This window comes from Trachurus trachurus, assembly GCF_905171665.1.
Source record: "Trachurus trachurus genome assembly, chromosome: 7".
Classification (NCBI taxonomy): domain Eukaryota; kingdom Metazoa; phylum Chordata; class Actinopteri; order Carangiformes; family Carangidae; genus Trachurus; species Trachurus trachurus.
Genome location: NC_139901.1, coordinates 11,793,190 through 11,818,865, shown reverse-complemented (window position 1 = coordinate 11,818,865; position 25,676 = coordinate 11,793,190). Strand labels below are relative to the sequence as shown.

At 40.5% G+C, this 25,676-nt stretch overlaps 2 protein-coding genes across 3 annotated transcripts in view; one reads left to right on the top strand and one right to left on the bottom strand.

Annotated features, from left to right (window-relative positions):
• ptpn11b (protein tyrosine phosphatase non-receptor type 11b) overlaps positions 1 to 18,857 on the top strand; it is a 46,958-nt gene extending 28,101 nt beyond the window's left edge. Inside the window, exons 4-16 of one of the 2 annotated variants that reach the window (XM_083976181.1) lie at positions 3,338 to 3,530; positions 3,757 to 3,873; positions 4,034 to 4,147; positions 5,729 to 5,825; positions 6,051 to 6,130; positions 6,833 to 6,988; positions 7,790 to 7,921; positions 9,631 to 9,785; positions 11,593 to 11,660; positions 11,757 to 11,908; positions 12,650 to 12,750; positions 13,668 to 13,794; positions 15,777 to 18,857. In XM_083976181.1, coding sequence (XP_083832307.1) covers positions 3,338 to 3,530; positions 3,757 to 3,873; positions 4,034 to 4,147; positions 5,729 to 5,825; positions 6,051 to 6,130; positions 6,833 to 6,988; positions 7,790 to 7,921; positions 9,631 to 9,785; positions 11,593 to 11,660; positions 11,757 to 11,908; positions 12,650 to 12,750; positions 13,668 to 13,755 — 1,453 coding nt within the window. In that variant the 3' untranslated portion in view covers positions 13,756 to 13,794; positions 15,777 to 18,857. Of the gene's footprint in view, positions 1 to 3,337; positions 3,531 to 3,753; positions 3,874 to 4,033; positions 4,148 to 5,728; positions 5,826 to 6,050; positions 6,131 to 6,832; positions 6,989 to 7,789; positions 7,922 to 9,630; positions 9,786 to 11,592; positions 11,661 to 11,756; positions 11,909 to 12,649; positions 12,751 to 13,667; positions 13,795 to 15,776 lie in introns of both variants that reach the window. The other variant, XM_083976180.1, reaches the window with a different exon arrangement.
• A 1,641-nt stretch (positions 18,858 to 20,498) lies between these two features.
• Positions 20,499 to 25,440, bottom strand: rnf223 (ring finger protein 223). Its single transcript, XM_083975595.1, has 2 exons — positions 25,326 to 25,440; positions 20,499 to 21,459 (listed from the first exon to the last, which is right to left on the bottom strand). The coding sequence occupies exon 2, from the start codon at positions 21,397 to 21,399 to the stop codon at positions 20,695 to 20,697; it is 705 nt and encodes a 234-aa protein (XP_083831721.1). The 5' UTR covers positions 21,400 to 21,459; positions 25,326 to 25,440; the 3' UTR covers positions 20,499 to 20,694.
• Between the last annotated feature and the right edge of the window lie 236 nt (positions 25,441 to 25,676).

The following is a 25,676-nucleotide window of genomic DNA, read 5'->3' as shown; positions in this document are numbered from 1 at the left end:
TTTGTTTTATATTAAAGCAGCCACACAGAATCCAGATTACTGAACCAAAGGCTTTCCCTTTCCTCTAGCGACTCTCTTTACATGCATCTGAAGAAAGCAGAGGTGGCATCTGTTCAGTGGCCCTGAGAGACCAACTCACTGCAACTTAAAAAAAAAAAAAATACAAGTATATACAAAACGAAAACTTCAATTTCACAACCCACAAGCAGCAAGCAGCCAGAACACAACAGAAAAAGTTTCCAGTTGAGACTAAAAAGTGATGTAGAGTCACCTCCTTGGTTCACTAGGGCCCAGGTTTGAGTTCAACCTGTGGCTCGTTGCTGCATATCACTCTCTCTTTCTCTTTCTGTTGATGTATTATAATACATTCATGAGCATTATTGCTCAAACTCAAACTCAAAGTGGGTCCCAGTCTGTATCATCATTTTCTAGTGTCCCCTGGAAACGGTGTGTTGTGTTTTTGTTATGTGTTTCCTGAAGTTGCAGTGCACTGAGCTCTCAGGGCCACCATACATCTGTCCTGTCTGCAGTCTCTAACAGGACTTATGCTGCAAGCTGTCGAGCTGCAGTTACGTACGGTTCCGACGGGTAAAGTTTGTGCAGCGCGCGTCAGACTGTTGCAAGACAACCACAGAAACCTCTGTGCTCGTGTGCACAGCAAACATGTCGTTTTGATTAATAACTCTACAGTTTCACCGGCAAATCACCCTGTGTGTGGGTTTCTTGACACAATGAATGACTAATAAAATACCACTCTCAGGGGGAGTCCATTCTTTTTAGGCTCCCCACGTGGCTCCATCCGAAACACCAGGTAACCGGCTTTTTAATGAGTCTGTTGTATTAGAGGCTGTTTGAGTGTGGAAGAGTGTTAATACTGATTTATTTGTGGATCATGTCAGGATCATTATCAGATTGTCAGGAACCATTTTTGAAATAAAGCAGAGAAATCAATTAGTTCAAAATGCAGCTGCTAGAATCATAATGGGCTCCAGGAAACAGGATCACATTACATCAATTTTAGCCTCCCTCCACTGGTTACCAATTACTTTTTGTATTGATTTTAAAATGTTATTATTAAGTTGTAAAGTCTTGTATGATCTGGCCCGGAACTACATCAAGAACTCCTTTTAACCACTTGTTAACCTGGCTGCCCTGGTATTCTGCTTTTTTAGTTAAGGGCTCAGGCATTTGCAGTCAAACTCATTTTTTATGAAAGCTTTTATTTCTGAATTTTAAATATATTGTTATGACCATTTATACAATTTTTTTATTACTATTACAATCTAGACTGAATAGGGCGGGGTCTGAATCTAGACCTCTCTCCAAGACTACCATCAGACTGTCAGGAGTGTCTGTCCATTAAAAGTGTGAGTGTGCTCGACACACCCAAAGTTCACAGGGCAGGGTGCACTTGACTACACTTTACGTATGTCTCTTAAAATTCTGTCTTGAACCTTTTGAGCCATCACCATGATATGACAGTACGTATCACCGCATGAAAGATACAGTAATACATAAAATCATCAAAATGGTGATTAGTGCAATAAACTATCTTCTGGTGGAACAGATAGGAAAACACTTGAAAAATAGAAAACAAAAAAAATCTTCTTTAGCTGATAAATATAAATGAATTATTTAATTATTAAAAAAGCAAAATCTTGTATAATGTTCAGTACACTGGATAGAGTTTATTGGCATACATACGTTGTAATACATTATTGTTCTGGTCTGACTGTTTAATACTATGGCACCAGGGAAAAAAATCATTAATTATGTACCAAAAGACTTATGAGAGGATGCATTATTCTATGCGCCCACATCCATGATTTAAATTGTGATGCACTTTACAGTACATCCATATGCATAAATAGTGTCATATTCCCAAATGCATCTTCAGACAAAATAAGTGGGTGGTGCTGCTGTTTGTGTTTACGCTCGCCGAGTAGCCACATGCTGACAACCTTCTCTACACAGGTTGGACGCCTCGTCACACCTACACACTACCTTTGAAATGAGAGACTGAGACAGCTGGTGTATTAGCCAGGAATCACACACACACACATACAGGAAGCAGTTTGGAAAGCTACATTTTTTATCATCATTTACTCACATCATCACTTTTCAGCTTGTTATGTTACTGAGCTGGGTGTGTACATTGACTTGTTCTACACATCTGCACGTTGCAGTGTGTACATGCCAGTTTCTATTCAGGTGTACGAACAACTTGCGATCTATGGCTGTGGTTTATGTGGTTTTTCCATTCTACATACATGTGTTGTCAGAGCCTCCTACACGTCCTCCCTCACCACACAGGAAAAAAAAGAAGAAAGAAACACAGACATGCAGGTTTCATCAGCTGCATGTCAGCAACTGAGTGAGGCTGCAACAGTGTAAGAGACACTTTGATTCTCCACTGCACATATAGATCCACATTATCTTAAACCCTAAAGCTACAATATAAAACATTTTTTTCCCTTGAGGCAGGAAGCATAATGCTTGTCCTCCCCCTCATTTGGTCAAGTCTCTGCCTCAGCTCCTCTCACTCGTCTTGATGATTCGTCTAACTTGAAACCACATCTAGCCCGAGGCGGAGCATCTTGATCTCCACGGGAGTTGGAGAAGCAGACAGCGAACGCAGCCGATCTAAAATAATGAACGCAGATGTTCACTGTGTGTTTGTGAACAGGACCTGTCAGCTGCATGTTTTTATATGGTGTAGCTTCACTCTAATAGGCACAGCAAGCTAATATGACATGGTGGCCACAGTAAAATGGTTTTGATGCTGTCCTGAACATCTTTTTTTTTCACTCTGGCATAGGGATTTACAAACTGCCTCAGGAGAGCATTGTTGTTGTTTGATTTATATACTGTATATATCTTTTTTTTTTTTTTTTGCTGTGTTGACTATGTGATATTGTTTAAACCTAGTCACATACAGCAAATATTATTGGGCACACTTCTGTTCTAATTTTAACATTTTGAGGTCAAGGTCAGACTTTATTTACAACACATTAAAAAAAAATGCTGCACAAAGTGCTGTACAAGCCTAAAATCCAATATAAAAGAAGAACAACAACTGAGAGGTTCTAATATAAAGAGACACTTGGAGGTGGACTTCCTCGTTCTGACTGAAAGAAGGGGGAACAACAAATCAGACTGGTATAATGATGCCAGCCCATTTTGAGGTTTTAAAAACAAGTAATAAAATATTAATTGGATCGTGAAACTGACAGGAATCCAGTGAGGAGGAGAAATTAGCACAAGCTGCGCTTTGGACCACCCAGTTTTTGCTGTTCACGCTCAGTTTGTCACAGTCTGTCCTCCCTCTCATCTACAGGTGGTACCATGGACACCTCTCAGGTCGAGATGCAGAAAAACTGCTCACGGACAAAGGCAAGGCTGGCAGCTTCCTGGTGCGGGAGAGCCAGAGTAAACCAGGCGACTTCGTCCTCTCCGTTCTCACCAACGAGGAGAAACATGAAAACCTTGATCGCAAGACCAAGGTCACCCATGTTATGATTCGTTACCAGGTGAGCTCACTCAGTTCGGGCCCTTTCACTTATAAAGAAAACTAGATTTATATTTTGTTAAACTGGATTAAGACAGCCTGGAGGCTGGTTATACACAGACTCCCAAAGTTCACCTCAGAGACCTGCTGGTGCATTCACTGATGTATTTTTTTTTAGCAGAATTGGTTTTAACATTTTAAGAACTCTTCAGATCTACAGCTGAAATGTTGATGTTTGTCTTCAGCAGGACGGTAAATACGACGTGGGCGGAGGCGAGAGGTTTGAGACCCTGGCTGAGCTGGTGGATCACTACAAGAAGAACCCCATGGTGGAGAAAAGTGGCATCGTAGTGCATCTCAAACAGGTACAGGAGAGAAAGTTAACAAATAGAACAACCAAAACCTGCTGATAGACAGTCACATGAAGCCATGGGTGAAAATATTAATTGTGTTTTTTTAAATTTAGAAAACTTATTTTGTTGTGTTGACAAATTTAATTTCCCTGTTCCAACATGACAACAACAGCCGTTTAATGCCACAAGGATAAATGCAGCCAACATTGAGAACCGGGTACGAGAGCTCAACAAAGTAGCAGACAACTCTGAGAAACCCAAACAAGGATTCTGGGAAGAATTTGAGGTATGTAGCTTCAAAACTGTCAAAGCCAGAATTATTCCTGTCCCTTATATGCAATATTGTTATTGAGCTAATATTGATGGTCAAATTGGAGTTCTTCTTCATTTGAGAGATGTGCAATTTTGGCACTTAGAAAAATAATTACCCTTTTGAGTGCCGTCCTCCCCAGGAAGTCTTTGAGCTTTTATACAGCTGATTAGTGATGTATTGCAAAGTGTTGCCATAAGTACACAGCATTTCCCATAACAGCAATTAAGTGTCATGTAAAATGTCATCTTATTCCCTCATGTCTGCATTTACTCGTTCAGATTAATTTATGTCAGTTTACAGCTGAGTACTTTCCACTGATTTGTTTGTTTTGTCTGAGGATAATACCTTGTCTTTATAATAATAACTACATGTTTTTTTAATCAATTTAAGGGCAATGACAGATATAACAAGTCATAACTACATGACAAAATATGGAGTTTGACTTGGCATCTTTTTTCCTGTTTATAGTGAACTAGTAAACACGTTAACAAGTTAGCAACTTGGGCTACGTCATAATGTAACAATTTTCCATCATGAAAATAATATAAAACATAAAACAAATGAATATTGAATTTCTATATGACATATGTGCATATAAAATAAAAACAAATGTAGAATTTTTACATAGAATCTATTTAAAATTGGAATAATGTCATATATTGACTACTATGTTTGCCCATAGCGCGAGCATAAATAAACATAAAATATTTATGTTTATCTATGCTTAAATTGTAGCCATATGTTATATCAATTACATATGTATGTCTCCCAGGAGAAAAGAAATATTTAAAATGACTGAGAATTTTTAAAGAAATGCATATATTAATATATACATTTTCTATAAGTACATGTATGTTATTTAAATAATGTTTTACATGGTTACCATGTATGGTAGCAACATAGTAAACAATATGAAAAATCATTAATAGAGATATTTTTTAACATATGTACAGTACATGTACATATTTTACTATGGGTATTACCTATTTGTCATTAGCTGATATTTTCATCTTTCCAGAGGACGTATTTACGCATGACAGTAATTTAGGTGAACATATATGGTAGAATCACGCTGTTATGGGGGTATATATGTCATAAATTAAATTTCTTTAAGGGCAGATTGGACAGCATCTGTATGTCGATCAGATTCATATTCTTTCTCCATAGACTATTTGCAGATCAATTCATCAACTGTGCAGAGATATTAACGAGTCTGTGGGGCTTTGTATTTACACCATGCAACTGGTTGTAGCTGTAGGTTAATACTGTTGTTGGTCAACTTATTCGACCCCTACGTGAGCAGACATGCATTCAAAATGAGTATGAATGAAAGGATTTAGAGTCTTCTTTGTATTTCAAGGGAACTTTGTGCTGAATGCTAGCTGTTGAGTGGAAAACCTTTTTTTCATGTTCTTGCACTCGATGGTGACCCCTGCTGTGCAGAAATGACCTCAGGATTGGCAGTTGCATTATGGTGGTTATGCTTTTTTTAGAATCTGGAGGGCCTTATAATTTTCCTCTTATTCTGCTTTTTCTTGTGTCATCAACTATCAGGTACTTCAGCAGCAGGAGTGCAAGCTGCTATATCCCCGGAAAGAAGGCCAGAAGCCAGAAAACAAGAGTAAAAACAGATACAAGAATATCCTCCCCTGTGAGTCAAGCAGCAACCTGCCGTTTCCTGTCTCCCCAACTTCCTGTGGAAACAGTGACACAAATAGACAAGAGGCAACGTAGAGGCCTCAGCAGAGTGTCAAGATTTACTTTTGATAACTCGCAGCCTATCAATTGACTTTTGATTTGGGAAAAAAATGAATGTAATTCCAGGAAACCGTTGACATTTTGTTGAATTAATGACCGTTTGATTTTGTGTTTTCAGTCGACACAACTCGTGTTGAAATCAGGGAAGCAGATCCAGATGTTGCTGGTTCAGACTACATCAATGCCAACTACATCAGAGTGAGTCTTTCCAGCATTATACAAGACCTGTATCAACACCTGTGCCTCATAAAAACAAAACTCAGCAAACGTATGGATTTTATGGGAAAATAAAACTGCTGTGGATTTGCTTCCAAAGTGATAAATACAGGAGCATTTCAAAAAATTTTCATGAATTCACCCCAAAATTAGAATGTACAGAGTAAGCAGGAATTTAAGTGCAAGAGGAAAGGAATAAGAATAGCACACAATTAAAACAACAACAGATTATTATCAAGCAAAAAAAGAAAGCTCAAAATGTGAAACCTTCACATATTCTAAATGCATCACATTTAGAAGCCTTTTTTTTTAAATTTTAATTCAGATGGTTTTTTACCCAAAGCTCAAATCCAAAATCCAGTATCTCCAAATATTAGAGTATTTCATTTCAAGTTTGGTTTAATTACCATTCCTACATTATATGCTGCAAAAACCATCATATCACACCCTACCTGTAATAAATCTAGAAAATATGAAAGTTCAAAAACAAAAAATAACTTTTCCACAATATTCACTTTTTTGGAGATGTAGCCATACATCAGTTAATGAAACTAAGATTTATCAGTCAACATTCGGTGAAAATGTCCTGTTTTATTGGCAGAACTCAACTTTTTGTCAGTGTCTTATCTTTTATTGGTAAAGAGAACAAGCTTTATTCAGTGTGTTACTCTTTGTGCTGTACAGAGCACGCATGAAGAGGGGCGCTACACGGAGGAGGGCAAAGTCTTCATTGCCACCCAGGGGTGCCTGCAGAATACGGTCATTGACTTCTGGAAGATGGTGTATCAGGAGAACACGCACGTCATCGTCATGACCACAAAGGAGATAGAGAGAGGGCGGGTGAGCGTTCAGAGCAAATATTCACTGGTATAGCTAAATGTTGCATTACGGTCGAATTGTGATTTCTCATATGTGCCTTAATGTTAAACTAGAAAGGCAATTAAGCAGAAATGTTTCTGTATATTTCTTTCTAAATCAAGTCATTTTATTTTCCTCAGCTCTTTTCCGCCTCAGTTTTTTTTTTTTTTTTTCTTAATTTGTTTCTCCAGCTTTTGCTTCTAAATGGTTTCTCTGTTGTTTCACTGCTTTGGGCTGTTTGCTGTTGATTGCTTGTAATGATGGAGACTCATGAAGTGAGAGGCGCTCTGCAAGAATGAGAGCGAAAACCCCCCAAATCTAAGTCATTACACGTGGGAAAATCCACTACACCAGTCAAGAGGAATTAATATGGAAGTTGCTTTCACCAGCAGATGGGTCACAACGTGCTTTAATGAGCAACAGAGGATAACAGGACAAATGAGAACAACAGAGGGTTGGAGACACCGGCGTGTCTCGTACAGCTGCAGCCTGATCCTGTCAGGACACCTTTACGTCGCCATTAGACATTTTGTTCTGTGTTTCCAGATGAAATGCAGCACTTGATGGCATTAGCTGAGTATAACAGAGATGGCTGGATGCGAGTAGTAGGGCTGATGTGGGTGTGTGTCTGGTGTGGGGGAGGGGAGGGAGACGGCTGACAAGGATAGTATGACAGTTAAGCTGATTGGAAAGCTGCTTGAGATGAGCTGGTTCTTTAGATTGTCTAATACCCATCACCCCCCCTCCCACCCCCCCTCTCTGCTTTCTCTCTTTCTGATGTAGAACAAATGCGTACGTTACTGGCCGGACCTAAACGCCACCAAGGAGTTCGGGAAGGTGCTCTTGAGGAACGTGGATGAGCGACCGGCACAAGACTACATCCTCAGGAAGCTGGAGGTGACCCGTCTGGACCGGGTAGGAAGAGCCGTGTACTCAGTCAGAGCTGACCCACTGACCTGGGGTCAGATTATCTAACACCTCACACATACACAAACATAACAACACACACACAATCCTCTAGCACGAGCTTGTGCTTACGCTTCGAGGGCCGATTGCGAAGAGTGGAGAGCAAAGAGCATACAACCTGTTTTTAAAATTCTAGTTTTCTTTCAATAAAAACCCTCTGATGCAGTGTTGTTCTTTTATACCAGATTATAATATTAGCTTTTTTTTTATTTTTTACTTTTGATCACAACAGTCGGAATTTGAATCTTGTTGTAGCTGGTGTGCATATGTCATTTCTTATACACAGCTACTCTAGACAGATAGATAGATAGATAGATAGATAGATAGATAGATAGATAGATAGATAGATAGATAGATAGATAGATAGATAGATAGATAGATAGATAGATAGATAGATAGATAGATAGATAGATAGATAGATAGAAAGAAAGAAAGAAAGAAAGAAAGAAAGAAAGAAAGAAAGAAAGAAAGAAAGAAAGAAAGAACAATTAAAATTAAATTAAGGAGTTTGAGGTAATAAATAGTAAAAGTACAAAGAGTGACAATAAATAGCCAATGGTGAAAGTAAAATGCAGAATTGCAGTGGAAAGTGCAGTCAAAAGCTCATAATCTATGGAGTATAAAGCCACAATGGTGGAGCACTGTCTCTGAAGTTTGTCTGAGGACAAGTCAGTAATATCTTCACCAAAGACCATCTCTGATATACGCCTCTGTCAAGCCACATTGTAGGTGTGATGGTGAATTACAGCCAAGATGGAAAAAAAAGCACTAATTTGGTAATATTTCACACCATTCAAGGTTACTGTGTCTTCTGTAAAAGCAGCAGCCTGTACATGTTATCCTGCACACACTGAAAGATCCCTGGATGCTGTAATCCTCCATACTGTCCTAAGCATTAATTCCTGAGTAAGAACAGAATCCACAATCCCCATTCTGCACAGATGCAGCATTCAGGGATGCTCATCAGTGTTGTGTGCTACTGTGATGCCAGATCTGCACATGGCAGCTGACCAGAGAGAGACACAGTGCAGCACTAGGTCAAGTCAAAACAAAGACAGAGTTTATTCCTGTCAATGGTGTTCCAGGTTGTCTTTTAGCCAAAGCCAATCAGCATCTACTGTAAATGTTTTGATTTGGTACAGGTTTTACACAGCTGCCTGGGTATTGAACCACCTGCTCTATTACACGAGCCCCATCCTGTCATGCTCAAACTGAATATTTAGGATGAACCCCACGTGAATTAATTATAACCTGTTTTTAGCCTGTTCGTGTTTGTTTTATTTGGAGTAAAGATGGATTTTCCACTGGTTTCTTACTTTGTGATTATGCCTGTTGATAAACACCAAGGAGACTAATAGCTGCTAATCTATAAAAACAATAATAATAGCTTTTATGAAGTGAAATAATTGGAAAGAGTGTAAAAAAAATCAACCATTAAAATAACCAATTAAAGGCAAATTCATAAAAATAGGTTTTAAAGAATTCTTCAAATTGTCAAGTGAGTTTGCTGCCTAATACAAAGGGAGCGGCATGTTCCAGATCCTAAGTGTGTTACTACCGAAGGCAGCGTCACAGCATGAATATTCCCATTAATGCATTAATAAGACACATAAGTAATTAGTTTTTAATGATCTGTTCCTGCTGTGTGTTGGCTGTAGAAGGAGCCTGTGAGGTACATCTGGCACTACCAGTACCTGAGCTGGCCGGACCACGGGGTGCCCAACGAGCCTGGTGGTGTGCTCTGGTTCCTGGAGGAGGTCAACCGCACGCAGAGCACCATTCCAGACACTGGACCCATCATCGTCCACTGCAGGTACGACCTGAGGCGACGGACGCTGTTTCACATTAGGATGCTTAGAGAAGCCTGAGGCTGGGCTATAAGTTAATTACTGGTGTGTCAGGTAGAGAAAATAAGCGAGCTGATGTGCCAACACTGTTCTGAAGCTGATATCAACAACAACAGTTATTAAAACCCCAGCTTGTGTACACACAATGCCTGCCAGCCCCCTTATTAAACAAACCTGAGGGCTGTGTTACTGTGATACTCAAGACGTACAAAAAAGCCGTAGAAGAAGCCGTCAGTCTCTTTTCAGAGGCTGTTCCAGGCTGGCAGCTTTCTCTGGGACCAACTATAAACTTTCTTCTTTCATCACACCGAGGAAAGAAAATGAGACCTTTGTGTAGTTACACTGCGCCTTCATTTAGCACTAGAATATATTTTAAAGCATGCTTTAGGCATAGCTCTATAGAGGTTTCAAGAGTATTTATAATACCTACAGCAGCAAATTTGTGTGAAGCATAAATGAAACAGAAAAAAAAATGAAACAAATATCAAATGGGGAGATAGAAAACCACTCCAGCGCTAAGACCCAAACAAAACAGAGGTGGCCCTCACCTCTAATCAAAGCTGTAGGACCTGTGAGTGCAATAACCCACCTTTGGTTGTCACTCATGGAGAACATCTGACCTTTACCTGTGGGGGTGTGTTGGACATTAGTTAGACAACAGGAAGGATGGAGAAAGAGAGAGAACAGCAATTAAGTCTGGTTGTGAAGCAGGCCAACCACAAAGTAGTAAGTGAGTAACTTTATATATATGGCACCTTTCAAGAGCAAGGAGTCACAAAGTGCTTCACACAGGCAAGAAGCATAAAATACAGATGGAGACATAAAACACAGATGAAATGATAAAACTTATACCAAGACATAAAACACAGACAAGTTGCTGTTTTTATTTAATTCTGTGCTTCGTCGTGTTGACTCAACTTCACATGAGACGGTAAAATTGTGGACACCTAATAACCTTGCTCACCAAACATGGTGTCAATTGGCCACTTGAGAGCGCCATAATTAAGGCTCAAACTTTCACATTCCTATGAGCAACGGGTCTGTTTTCTCTCTTATCACATGAATTCCCTCAACAATTAATTAACTGTTGGATAAACTTATTTAGCCAAATAACTATGTCATGTGTTGAATTTGTAATTTACAACTAATGACACAGTGACTGAGTGATATAACTAAATTCTATTTGTGACACAGCAACAAATTCAAAGCACTTTATTACTGTACCTATAATTCACAACTATAGACTGCCACATGTTCTTTAACATGCTCATAAATAAATACTTGGTGGAAGAGAGGGGGGTAAATGTCTGAGTTTATTTATTTATTTTTTTAATCAAGGAAGGATACACGTCTACACTTTGCAAGGTTGGACAGAGATGGTTTGTTTTTTATTCTGCCTGCAGTGGAAGATCTCATCAATCTCTACTTTTCAGTTGGATTTAGCAATAAGGAAATGCTTGTTATTTTAGCCCAGAATCACAGATCATTATGGTGCCTTTGCTCTTCCAACCTTGAAGAGTGTAGAAACGAGTTTCATTCCTTGATTAAAACAAAAAAAGAAAACGCACACACACTTTCAAGTTTTCTTTTTCTCGCAAATTTGTGACATTATAATGTCAGAGAATATTTATTTTTTTCCCCACCACCTTATCTGTACCCTGTCTTGTCTTGTCTTGTGAATACAAACTAATAAATACATAAATAAATAAAGGAATGATGATTAAAGTGTTTTAATTACACCGAATTTGACTTTTCTCTTTGCTGTCCCAACAGTGCAGGCATCGGCAGGACAGGCACCATTATCGTCATCGACATCCTCATCGATATTATAAACCGACAAGGTACGAAACTGAGACATCAAAGGGACAGACGGGACTTTTCCGATCTTTGTGCTCTGTGCTAATTTCTGGATGTGTGCGTGTACGTGTGTGCTCCAGGTCTAGACTGTGATATTGACATCCCAAAGACGATCCAGAGGGTCCGGCAGCAGAGGTCTGGCATGGTGCAGACGGAGGCCCAGTATAAGTTCATCTACATGGCTGTGCAGCAGTATATAGACACGGCCCAGAAGAGGCTGGAGGAGGAGCAGGTATCCCTCTATGCTGTAAATCAATTCCAGGGCAGTTTCAAAGTGTGTGTGTGTGGGGGGGGGGGGGGGTAAAATGCATCGAACTTGATTAATGAAAACATTCTTGGCAAATGCTTTCACTTTCGTCCGTCTTGCGCCGGACAAGAATTTCACCTCTAGCGGCACAATACGAATTTATACGAGGCAAGGCAAGGTATCTTTATTTACGTAAATTGCGCATTACATACCAAGAGGCAACTCAATGTGCTTTACGTAAAGACAAAGCATTTAAAAAGAACAGCATAAAACAGCATAAAATACAAACAAATTTAAAACACAGTTAAAAGCAAGAACAAAGAAGAAGAAAAAAAAAGTAGAAAGAAACTTGTATATAAAACAAGTAAGAGGACTTACAGTGCAAATCCAAGATTACAATTTAAAATTCTTTAAAAGAGCTCAGCCATAAGAACACGAAAAGAGAAATGTTTGACAATAACAAAGAAAATTCATTATCATGTAAAATATTTATGACATGTGTTTGACCTCAGACTCTGAAGGCCAGTGCCGTGTGTTATGACAGATAGTGCAGGGAGGTAAACAACAGTTTGGCAGCTATCTAAGTAAGTTTCCAAAGTGCTGCTGGGCTGAATGTAGACACCATCTGGGACTGTTTAAACTTTAATTCAGCTCTTAGACACGGGACAGTTTGTGAGAGTTAGGACCTGAAACTGAATCTGACAGATTTGTGTTGACACTTTGCAGAGGAACAAGACGAAGGAGAGGGAATATTCCAATATCAAATATCCCCAGATGACCAACTCACGGTCCAAAGCCAGCGTGGCATCCTCACGCTCTTCTTCTGTGTAAGTATAACACAGCATGGTGATTATTTACATGTACATTTAAATCCTGATTAATGCAACAGTGGGTTCTGCAAGTTTCAGTCGTAACATCACTGTCTGAGTTGAATAATCTGGGAACCTTGTTGTCTCATTATGGGCGATGTTGACTTAAACTTAAAGGGGACATATGCAAAACTCACTTTTTCATTGTTTTAGTATGTGTATTTGCGTATCCGGAGTGCCTCCTCACCCCTTAAACGTCAGTTTTGACAACTACGTCAATATTTTACAACTGCCATAGTAAGAAAATGTGTCTCTTAACAAGCTGTTTTAATTTCACCCGGCTTATTACATCACAAGCTGGGTGATGTGAATATTCAAGCCCTCGCTCCCATGGTTACCATGGTTACCTCAGCAACCAGAGCGAAGATTCTAAACCGACCGTTTAGAGCAGGGCTGTGAAACTGGTGTGCAGAGAACCCAGCCTTGCTCAATCTTTTGGTTTTTCTGACCAAAGCATGTTACTAACATTACTTTTAGACATCAAGGTACCATGTCAAGAAGCAGAAATTAGCATAATATGTCCCCTTTAAATGAATTAACATTGTTATTGTTGTGTGTGTGTGTGTGTGTGTGTGTGTGTGTGTGTGTGTGTGTGTGTGTGTGTGTGTGTGTGTGTGTGTGTGTGTGTGTGTGTGTGTGTGTGTGTGTGTGTGTGTGTGTGTGTGTGTGTGTGTGTGTGTGTGTGTGTGTACTATATATATATATATGTATATAATAAAGTAGTGAAAACATTCTCTCTGATACTGATATTAAATTGAATCTTATGAGACACTCAAAAGGCCTTAAAAAGTTTTTGAATTAACTCTGTGAACCTGCAGAATCCCTGCTTATGTCCTTCGCTTGTTTTGTGAGTGAATATATCCATGTTATTGCAGGATGACTAACGACGACTCGTCGGGTGTGTACGAGAACATAAACTTTAAAAGCCCTCAGACGTCTTTTAGCAGTAACACCAGGAGGTAAAACTGCCGGGAACTTCTGCATCTCTCTGCCTGCCTCTTTGTAAGTGCTTCATCACTTTCATTTTACACTGTGGCAGGACACTTTCAGCCACCATTGTTTCAGATCAACACTGTGTGTTGAACAAGTGTGTTGGAACATCATCCTGCATTCTTAAGATGTTTCTTGTAAAGTAGCACATTGTTGAAGGGCAGTAGATTTAGTGGAGGAGGAAAAGCAAGTAATTCTGGTGCTTTCTGATGCATCCCATTAGGTGTAAGTGTAGCTTTTTTGGAGAATATGAATGGTAATTTAGCTCTAAACGGAAGGCTCATGTGAATGTTCGGGGGGAACTGAATTTATGGTGCTGTTGAAACTCCTCCAACAGTAGAAGACACTTCAGTCTTTTCCTCTAAGTCAAATTCATTTTTTTCATGTAAGTAGAAGAATAATGTTCTCCTATTTTCAAGGTTCAAATTATAGGCTGGCGAGGAGCAGCAAGGAGCTCCCTTAAAAGGAAATCTGAGCTCCACTCAAAGCAACAAAGGATTCAATTTGGGTTCAAATTATAATCAACCTCGATTCTCACACTCTCATTCTTTTCCCTCTCATAGTGATTAATAGAGCAGACAGGGAATCCAGAAGCGGTAAAGTGAGTCATAGGTTTGTTTCGGGGTCATCAAAAGAAGTCAGCGCAGAACAGTGTTTTAATTAGCTTTGAATGTATTTGAAATGAATGTTCAATTAATTTTAGATGCTGGTTATTGTCTGCTGGGATTGTCTGGGATTGAAAATGAATCGAACCTGATGTATTTGTAAGCAGCTCTCCAAGTATCACATAAAAAAAGAGATTTATTTCCTGTGGCTGAAACTTTACAAATAAAAACTTCAAATTAATTTATTTATTTGTGGAACAAGTTGTCAGGCTGACTATACACACCAGACGATTTTTGGCCAAGTGCTCACAAACATGGCAGCTGACTGAGCCTATTTCTAAGAAAGTCTTCTCAGCCAGGAAGTCAATCATATGATTTTTCTGTCACTAGTCCTCCAAAAAAAATTCTGCTGAAGTCACATTTGACCACGCGAGTTTCTGTGATATCTTGTGTCTGTACTGTGAAGTTGTCACGACAAACAGCAGGTGTGTGGTCTCGTGGTCTGGACGAATCATGTAGTGTGAGTGCCCCGAGGATTATAATGTCATAAATTGATTGAAACTGTCCTTATGTCTGTGGTCTCCTACATTTTTAGAATCGGTTAATATTTGAAAACCGTCTAGTGTGCCTCAGATGTTGGGCTATGATGGGATGTTACCTGCATGTGGTGGTGGTGGTGAACAACTTTCAGTCATTTGACTGTTATTTCAGTTTGATGCAATATCCCTGAAATTTCAAACAGGAATTGAAACACCCCAATATTGGAAAAGTTCTTTTCAGGACAATTTTGCTGCTGAATTGTCCCTGCTAACATTGGCTTCTTGCTCCTTTATAGAGGAACACTGAAATAGCTCAAAGGAATACAGCCACCATTTTCATACAGTCACATGTCATATTGTCTAAAGGTCCATCGATGGTTCCCAGAGAGATGAAGTCAAGACCGTAAAATGTCTCTCATCTGGGATATAATTTTGCTGAGATGGTTTAAGTGAGCAAACACTCATAGATTGTATCACTGTTACTTATAGATGACATTACAGTGAAAATAAATGAGTCTGCAGTTCCCAGGGACCCCCTCAAGGACCCCACTTTAAGAGACACTCTACAATACTTACAATACAATAATAAACAACCAAAAATGAATGGGCTCTTCTTAGAAATGATCATATTAAAATGTTGGTAGCCAAGGTTTCTAGTTTTCTTTTTTGTTTTTGAATTTCTGAACCAGTGGTTTGGCAGGTGGAAGTTTTAAATCCAAACCCACACTCTTCATATATACGTGCTCTGTCTCTCCCTACCCCACATCACTCTGAAGGTGTAGTACATTAGATTCATCAGATTCCACTGTGACACCAACTAACTCCACTTGTCTTCGCATTTGTGTTTCAGGTTCAGCTGAGGTGTCTCTTCGTCAGCGCCTGAAAATCCCTCTGTGGGGAGGAGGAGGAGGTGGAGAGGGTGTGGTTGCTCTGACTGCACCCCACACCAGTTCTCCCTGTCTGGGCTGAAGGCGGCGGGCTGACTCTTCTCCTGCTGCCGTCCCACTGGCTCCCTCTCTGTCTGGAGTAAAAAGCTCACCCTCCACAGAGAGGAGGACTCTACAGCATAGCGCCTGTCCTCAGGGCCTCTGTCCTCCCCCGTCTCTCTCTCCCTCCCCCCTCTCTTCTCTCCAGCCTCCAAAGCTTCTCCCTCATTTAAACCAGCAAAAGTGCCTTGCCACAGGTTGTGTCTGTAATCTATCTGATCCTGAACCTGCCGTTGAATCTGCACTGTTACTGTTTTTTTTGTTGTTTTTTTCAAATCCTGGAAATCCACATTGACATAAGCAACAGGGAGTTTTTCCGCGGGATGAAGGGTGATGAACACGGAGTTGCACCCTGGCCTGAAATGAACAGAGCTGTACGGGACCCAAGGAGAGGTCAAAGCTAAGCTGTTTGTCCGCTCGTTGCTAGAGATCGCTCTGTTCACTCTCTCTCTCTCTCTCTCTCTCTCTCTCTCTGTCTTTGCTGGCTGTCATTTGAACTCAAACCTAAGACTGTTATTGCTACGTTCTGTCTTTCCAGCTGTGGTGGTTATTAATGTGGCCGCTGAGTGATAGCAAGGCCGGTTACATAACCTACTACAGGATCCGAAGGCACAGGAAGGCCGAGCGAGCCTGATAAATAATTGTCATTTAATTTTTGTTTTTTGTTTTTTTTCTCTGAGGATTTGACTGAGTGTTGTTGTGAGATAGCTGTATACACAGTCTCCTGAGCTGCCCTGTTCTTGTTCTTTAACAGAACTGGAGACGACCTCTAGGCTACTTATTTCTTGTGGTTACAGGGACAAACACATCAGTCCTGTCTGTCATCTGAAAATGGCCTCCACATTTTTTTTTTTTTAATTTCTCCTTTTAATCAGCTTCCTGTCATTTTTTTCTTGGTGATCTTACTGAAGCTGTTGGTATCATGGTTGTGTAACATATGAGATGTTTATTTTTTAAATGTATCTATATTTATAAAATGGCAAAAAGGTGGAAAAGATAATATTTAAGCACAATTGTCTGAGCAGCACACCCCCCAGCACTAGTTTTTATTTAAGTCATGATAGTATTTTGAAGTCCATATTTGACAGGAAACCAGGTTGAGAGATTTCCTTCATTCGCCTGGCCGTCCTCGTTAATCAGCAGGTCTGATGCGGTTCAACATCTGTCGGAAGAGATCGTCACAAGGAGTCAAGGCAAAGAGGCCGATTACAGTGGGCCAGATGGCCATCTGCCTGAGATTGAAGAATAGATTTGTCTCCAAAAAGTAATTTAGAAGATGGCCATAATCCAGGCTTGATGATAGCAGAGCGAGTAAAGCCGACGTCATTGATGTGATAAGGAAGACGGTGGTGCTGCGGAGCACTGAGCCCTCCGCGCCGTCTGGCAGATTGTTCACTATTTTTAGCCTCCAGGATCAGCACCAAAATATCCCCGTGAAATACAAGCGCAGATACGACGGTGAAATCTGACCCAGCTTGTTTAAAATGTTAACGAGCTCTTAGGGAAGAAAACAATGAAGTCACCTGCAGCGGGGCGTCGTAATGATAAAACCATGAGTGGGCGACGGTCTTTGGATGGTGTTTGTGCTCTCACCATTCCCCCGTCTCCACCAGTGAACCAGGTCAAGGACACTGGCAGGCTGGGCTCACCTTGTTGTCTTCAGTCATAAATCAGCCACTGTCTGCAGCTGCAGCTCATGACTCTTAAGAGACATGATTTAAAATCTGGCCAAATCTAATCAGCACTGACGAAAACTGTAATTCGATAGATGACCTTGTGCAGTTTTCTAAAATAAAGTAAGAGTGTGGCCTGCAGTCGCTATATCAGCCCGTCATGCTGGGAGTTGAAGGCTCAGATTCTTTTTATTGAGGTTCTGCTGCAATAGATGAAGTCACCCAGAGAATATATCGTGATTTTAGCCACTTGAAATAAAATGTTCTTGTTATAAGTTATCACCACTTATTTTCATGGTTGATTCTTTTTGTGAATAAAAGTTACGTTTTATGGAATAAAGGGCATTTCAGCCCTGAGTCAGCGAAACATGTCACGCTGCACCACTCAATATATTTCAGTTGGATTTAACATCGTGGGACATTTGGAGCCCTCTAATTATTTTAGTTTAGTTTTTTTCCTTTTGTTCTTTTCCCATCTGAACTGTGATTCTCTGTCAATGATGATGAATGAGAAATGACTTGTGTGGTGTTGTTTCTGTGTTTTTGACTCTTTTTGTATTTCACTTTGCCTCTCTGGGTCATATTGTTTGTGATATGGTTATACTTGAAAGTGTGAAACTGCTGAATCTTTGGCCTCAGGCTGTCTGGATGTCCACTGGCTGTGGAAATATTTTTGGTAGTGCACTAGATTTATGCCATCAGTGTTTTATTTTGGTTTTGTTTCGTTTTTCAAATTGTATATTTCTAATTGACTGTTTTATCCATTCTTTCATTTTGTATTGTGTCTCAATTATTATTATTATTATTATTATTATTATTATTATTATTGCTGTTATTGTTGGTGTAATTTCATTATTGATAAGTAAATTCAGGCCCTGAGTTGCACATGGCAGTGTGCAGTAGTAACACGGTATTTTTTTTCTGCTTGTCCTCTTACATTTACTTGAAAATGATGTTGATATACTTTTTGGTTTTGTTTGTTTGCTCTTTTTGTTTGTTTGTTTGTTTTTTTTAATTTTTTTATTCCTTGTTCCTCTGCTGGTGGCAGTATGGCTGAAGTGAGTCATGGTATACCGAGTGCTCCCATGTTGTTCAGTGGAGGCTCTTCCCCTTTCCTCCTCTTCTTGCACTGGCTCCGCCCAAACGCCTTTTTTCTTTTCTTTTCTTTTTTTTTTTTTGCTGTATAGGCTACAACTGCTGATGCAATGAGCTGCCAGAGAATGGCATCCAAATGTTTTATTATCATATAGTTTAATAAAAATCTACGATGGCACTATGTAAAGTGGAATTTGCTTGTTTGCTTGTTTGTTGTCCATTATGATACAGCAGCTTTTTTTTGGGAGATGGAGACTTTTCTCTTCACTATAAGGACAGTTTGAAGAAACTTTGTCCATAGTGGAAAAAACAACTCGTGTAACAAGGAAGTTTCTGTGTTTTGCCTGTGGGTGTAAAGTGCATGTAGTGGAGAGCATGGGCCTTTGCATGAAGAAGTGTTGTTTGTGCAGCTCTTCATCCTCTCCACTCAAGTTGTTTCTTCAATTTGAAACAGCCTTGGGTCCCGAGAATATTCCTCTGTGAAAACCAGTTAACTAACTCATATTAATGCAGAGTGTCCCAGAAAAACACCAGTTTCACCAGTAATGACAGGCTGTTCCACCGCTGAAGATGTCTGTAGAAACTGTGCTTTACAACTCACAAGAAAAGTCAAATCAGGAGAACAATCAGGAGAGATGCGTTTGAGATTAGTGTTGTTTTACTGTTATTTTCGCCACTTTATCTGCTTTCTGCATTAACTGATGAATAAAACAGCTTTAAGTAGCTGCCATCCACAGTATTTTTTCTGCTTTAATGGAGAGAAGTAAAAACAACACACTGAAAAAAAATCATTGTAGGCTTGAAAGGTTTTGTTTAAATACCTTCAACCAAAATGCCAGCTAACAGGAAACTGTTATTCATTTTACACAGCGTTATAATTGTCTCCCTTTTATACTTTTTATTTATTTTTATTTCAGGAAAGCCATTACTGAGCTTTTTTCCATTTCACCCTGCGTTTATTGGTTAACTGTGTTTACTAGAAGTTAAAATGTAGCTCCAGGAAGTTCCACTTTTATTACAGCCAATCAAACCAATGCTGGGATTTCATGTCACCGTCTTATCAACCACGTCACATGTGGGCTGCTGGGAAAACCCTACAGCCACACTTCCTTCTTTATCTGACACACCTGAGCTTGGAGTAAATGAAGGCCGCTTCCTGTCAAGACTTTGACTTTATTGCAAAAGGTTAAGGTTCAGATGAGGAGGAAATGACAAACTTAACCCAGAAACTGATGTGTCATTTTTAATTTGCATCCATGCTCATCAGAAGCTGCTTTGTTGTTCAAGGGGAATTTACTACAGTAGCTGATTAATGCTCCAACTGATGCTGCAGTAAATTTAGTTTTTAAGAGGTAGGAGGGGAAAAATGAAAGTGATCGTCAATGAAGTCAATGATAATAATGAGGCTGGCATGGACAAATGTTTTGTTATTTCTCAGAAACATGATCTCACATTTTTAATTACAGTTCTGTAAACAAAGTCATATCAAAACACATCAATCATCTGTACAATATATATAAAGTTTTTACATGGCACATTGTGATTACATTATTCTCTGCTGTGACACGCTTTCTTTGACTTTTGTTATTCATAGATAAGTTTTTACAGTAGAGAAGGAGTCCAGCTTGTTAAGTTAAAGCTGCCGTGTGCAGAATTTTTAGTGATTATGGTTTAAATATCCAAAATGACCGAAATGATTACACTATTGTGTGACATAGAAAGACAAGTGTCCAGTGGGAATTTGTGCAGTCTGTGCTACTCATCCCAGCATCCCCTGGTGGGGGTCTGTTTTTGTTTTTGACCACCACAAGGGGGCAGTAAAGTTAGACATCTAAAAACAACCCACACTGTGGCCTTCGGGTGTGAAGTTCTGGTGAAAATGAAAAGCTTGAGGTATTGACAGTTGTGTGTAGCAATAATTAAGTGCACTTATTCAGGAAAGGTTTAGAGTCAAATATTGTGTTATATACAGTGTTGTATTACAGTTACAGTGAAGTGCAGTTAGTCAGGAGGTTCATTCCACCAAGTGTGGAGACCTGGGCAAAACAGTAGAAGTAGGGGTGATGGTAGTGGCAGATGGGACGTGTTCTCGCATACAGCGCATGCTTCCAGTGCGGAACACACACTGCAGGGGCCACAGCACGATGACGATGAGCAGTATCATCAGCACAAAGAAGAGCAACATCCTCTTCCAGTCAGACATCCGGCCCAGGAGACTAGTCTCGCGCCGCGTCTGGATCGGAGCGTCCACCGCCTTGCTGGCCCCAATGTCAATGCAGATGCAGAGTGGCGTGGGACTGTCAGGGACGCCCAATTCAGCACTTGTTCCTGAGCTCTTGTAGCACAGCTTCTCCCCCTCCAGAAACACTGTCTCCACCTGCTGCTGGTGCTGGGGAAGCTTGTCCAGGACATCAGAGCTGTTGGCCAAGGCCGGAGGTCCTGCCTCAGGGAGTGTGGTGACCTGGCGGCAGAAGGGACAGGAAAGGTGCATTTGGTCACCATCACTGCCGTCGGCCTGCGAGACCACCATGAGGCGGGAGAGGCACTCCAGGCAGAAGGTGTGGGTGCACTCTAGCAGCTTCGGTGCTTTGAAGACATTGTCGTAGTTGTAGCAGCAGATGGAGCACTCTGGCTGGCCGACCACTGAAATCTTCTTCTGCAGCTCTCCAGCCATGTCCTGGGGGCCGACCGGTACGTGCCAAACTTGAGGCTGTTCCATCTTTCTCTCGCGTCCAGTCCTGTTTGGACTCTCTGGTCTTCTTTTCTCTCTTTTCTTGCTCTGTAGGACAATGAATGAAGGATGGAAATTAGTTCCCCTTATGTCAGATAGTGCCATGGAACATAATTATGCACGTTGGGGCAACTGCCATTCCGACATCCCACCACTCCGACATCGGCCTCTAATTGTCTAAAAGGCAACACTTAATTTTCTATCAAATGTCCCGTCATTCCGACAATTTTTGCCTCCTATGGTCAGGGTATTTTTTTCTTTTTTTTTAAACATCCCGCCTTTCCAACAATCCCTTTAATAGCGTATTATTTTCCCCAAAATATGTTGCACTGGTTGGGCTTAGGCAATGAAGAAAGGAGTTGGTTAAGTTTAGTAAAAAGACCAGGTAGAGGCTAGACAGGCAGACTAGTCCCTGTCTGCGCTCTGCTGCATAAGTACGCACAACCATGTGGGTATTCCTCTATCAGAGAAGGGAGTCACCTGTTGAGTAACGCACATTTCCTTATATTAAAGCCTTGTCGGGAATGGTGGGACGTTTGCATGTCGGAATAGCGGTATGTCGAAATGGTGCTATGGTGGGATGTCGGAATGGTGGGATGTAGGAATGACAGCCAAAGTCACCAATGCATTTTCTACAGTTTTCTAGTTCTACTAGTTTTACCCTCTAGCTCAGCACACATAATTTTACTAAGCTGACTGGAGTTTGGCCTTTAACTCGTGCGTGAGATGCAGGAAGGCTTGAATATGTTGAGCAATTTTTTTTTTTTACAAAAGTGACACAAGCAAAAACAAATATTTACGTAAGTTAAGTCACATCCCAGTCAACAGAACAGAGAGGCCCATGGATGGTCACCCTCTCACATTCTGTGGGAGGTTCAACAGTAACAGTGTGGGAGTTTTTGTTTGGATGGACACAGTGTTCTTGCTTGAATTCTTCTTTGAAATGACTACCTACTATAGTGTTGATCCTTTTGACCAGGGAATGATTCAGCGTCCTGGGCTTGACCATGCAATAACACCTTTGGAGTCATCATAGCAACTGATTAAACAATTTTGCTGTTGAGCACATTAATAATGTTTGATCAGGCTGTCCAGTTCGAGTCCTGCCCACAGCTAATAAAACACAGTGGTCGAAACAAACAGAAACAGAATATGTCAAACATCTTATTCATGTTAGTTAAGAGTGAAGCTGAGTTTGTTTGCTTGTGTTATTCACAGGAAATCAAGTCTTTTAAATTTTACTGGACACTTTGCATGTAGTGCTAATGGTAGCTAGCACAGCGTACAAGCGGCCCTTTGGCTCTTTACTTGCATCAAACAGTAGTCCTGTGGATTTCTGCAAGGATAATACACACAGGAAGCTTTGTTGATGTGACTTATGGACATTTGTGTTCATACAGCGCAGTGTAGCAACTTTAAAAAAAAAAGCTAACAGACGAGGTTTGAGTCACAGTGTGTCACCTGGACCAGGTTTAGAGAAGACAAAGGACCAAACCACTGCTCTCTTCTTCTGAGTCTGGTCTGCTTCTGCTTGTCTCATATGTTTTAGGGTGATGAGAATATTACATGGTAACAAGCTGCCTGCTGGTGTTCAGGGTCAGGTATTAAAGGGCGCTAATGTGAGGAGGACTGTGTTCGTTTGTGTGCCAGGGATGACGGATGGTCAGAGCACAGGTGTTCTCTCTCTGTGCCCTCAGGCCTGGTCCTGTCCCGGTCCTCTCATCCACACAAAGTCCCTGCTTGTTCTCTGTTTAATCGCTCCATCTACCCTTGAAATTCCTGCATTGCCAACAACCCTCTTTCTTTCCGTCTCCTCTGAATTCAAACATGCTTTAGGGAGATGAGGACAGATTTTTCTGTATTATTTCACTTGTCCTATCACTTTAACCCCCCACCCCCCAACACACAAACACACACACACCAGATGACTCAATTTCCTTGTTGCTCAAATAGAAATTCGATGACTGGGTGTGGTCTTTTGCTGAACCCTCCTGAGCAAACAGGCATCTAGATAAAATTTAGCTCAAGGTAACAGTTCTCTTCCCTCCTTACTCACCACTACGTCAGAAAATTGTGTGACTGTGCAAATGACTTAAACAAAGTGAAGGAAGTTTTGTGAACAATAAGATATTTGCACAGTTGCTCCTCGTTTTAAAGTGAAGCTGCTGAAAATTACCTGATAAATATAAGCAAAACCAATAAACAATTATATGCCAGTTTGTGTTTTCCTTTACTTTTTCACCTCATGTGAGAACTGGGGGATTGTTTTGTTCAAACTCAGTCATTTGTGTTTGAATAGACAGAAACAAACCACAGCCAGGAGGGGCCAACTTTGCCTTTGGTTCTTTGTCGTTATGACTATTAGCATATTCATAGCACTGGCTTTGACTCTGTGTTTTTGTTCATTCAGACCCATAACGGTTCATATAAGGTTAGTATGTTTCACAGATCAAAGAGTTCAACCTCAAGGTCTTTACAATGAGACAGAATTTTCCAAAGCCTCTGGCTATGTTGCTTATCACACAGTCTCAAAGTAAACAACTAAAACTTTGAGACATTGCACAGCTCTTGATCTAAATCCCCACCGGTCTTATTTAAAATTGCAAAAATGTACAGTTTACATCTTAATCTGAGCCCTTGGTAGATTTAAACACATATGCTGCTCAGTTATTCAAATATTGAAGGTCCAGATGTGAGGATATGAAGATAATCTAGTTTCAGTCTCCTTTTTTTTTTTAAGTGAGATTATGCAAATGTGAAAGAAGGATTGCTCATCCTTACTTTTACAAATGAAAAAGTTTAATCAATTATCAACACCTCAAACACTGTGCTCAAATCAATATACTAAGGTTTGCAGCTCCAGGTTTATTTGGTCTGGTGTGTAGCTCATGTACCATGGCCACTGTGAATAAAGTGTATAGCATACAGTAGTAATAGTCTCGGGGCTGTTTCAATGTGACTTTTAAAATCTGAGATGTAAGAAAACATTTTTAAGTAACTGTCCAAGGTCAGCTCACTCAAACATTAACTCAGACTAACTTATTGTTGAACCTGAAATAGCTTCAAAGACGAGCCTGGGGGGAGGCGTCTCTCTTTCCTTACAGTTCAACTCTGCAATGTTTTGCTGCATGCTTAACTATATGGTCCCATGTTGCTATCAGCGGCACGTGTTTTTCTCTTCTCCTCTGTCCTACTGACCCATTAGTATACAAATCACAACTTGTGGGTCTCGAGATCTTGTTTGTCAGTCAAATCTTTTCAAAGTTTTTTTCCACCCTCATTTGAAGTCTCATATGAAATACTAGCTGCCCTTTCTTTGCGCCTTTGTCTCTCTGTGGCTCCGCTTTGTGTATCTTCGGCTCAACCGTCGTCCACAATGCTGCTTTTCCTGTTCTCAGATTGTGAGAGCAGGTAAAGCTGGGAGGGGGGTTGATGGGGGTTAGTGGGGTGGGTTGGCCTTTGTAACTGAACGTGCAGTGCTGGCTGAGGCAAAAACAGACTGGAGCGTGTAGCGCTAGCACATGTGTAAATACAGCAGACAAAGCATGAAACTGTACACACAAGTGAAATGTGACCACTGACTGGTGCAGCTGCTCGTGAGGTTCTGTTAAACAACTTCTGGGATGGATGGATGTTTCTTTTGAGATTAAATTTACAACATAAGGTAAAATTTTACAGACGAATCCAACATTTTTGTGATTGTATCATTCTTTGTTGATTCAAGAAGAACAACTTAACTCACAGTGGTGGAGTTATTAAAAAGATTTGTGTTATATTCACAGTTCACAGACAAAGCCCAAATAAAAACAACTGCTGTAGTAAAACAGTCTAGTAATAAAAGAACAGTCAACAACAAACTGATGTGAAAGAGCACAACAGCTTCAGGCAGAATTTAGAGCAAAGATTCAGTTTACCTGTTAACTGAAGATGTCAGATGATCTCCTCTTTATCTCTCGGGGTCGGGTGCAGCTCAATCCCTTCGCACTCAAAAAAGCATTTTTCTGGATTTGACGTCAGCCGAGCTCTGCGATCCCAATTTTAATTGTGTCTAATACTGGTGCTGTCTGAGGTCCTCCTCTGTTCTGGTCTGTATAAGCTGCTGGAGCCACAGGTGTGTCTGTATGTGTGTGGGGGTGGGTGTGTGTGTGCTCAGAGGCTGGGTAATAGCTGGCTGTGTCAATGTCAGGTCTAGATCCTCCTTCCTCGATGTCCGTTGGCCGGTATCACCTGCCCTGCTCTGTGAGCTCCCTTTTTAGCTCATTATG

Coding starts and splice junctions, on each gene's coding strand:
- rnf223 (XM_083975595.1), bottom strand. CDS start 21,399: ATGGAACAGCCTCAAGTTTGGCACGTACCGGTCGGCCCCCAGGACATG.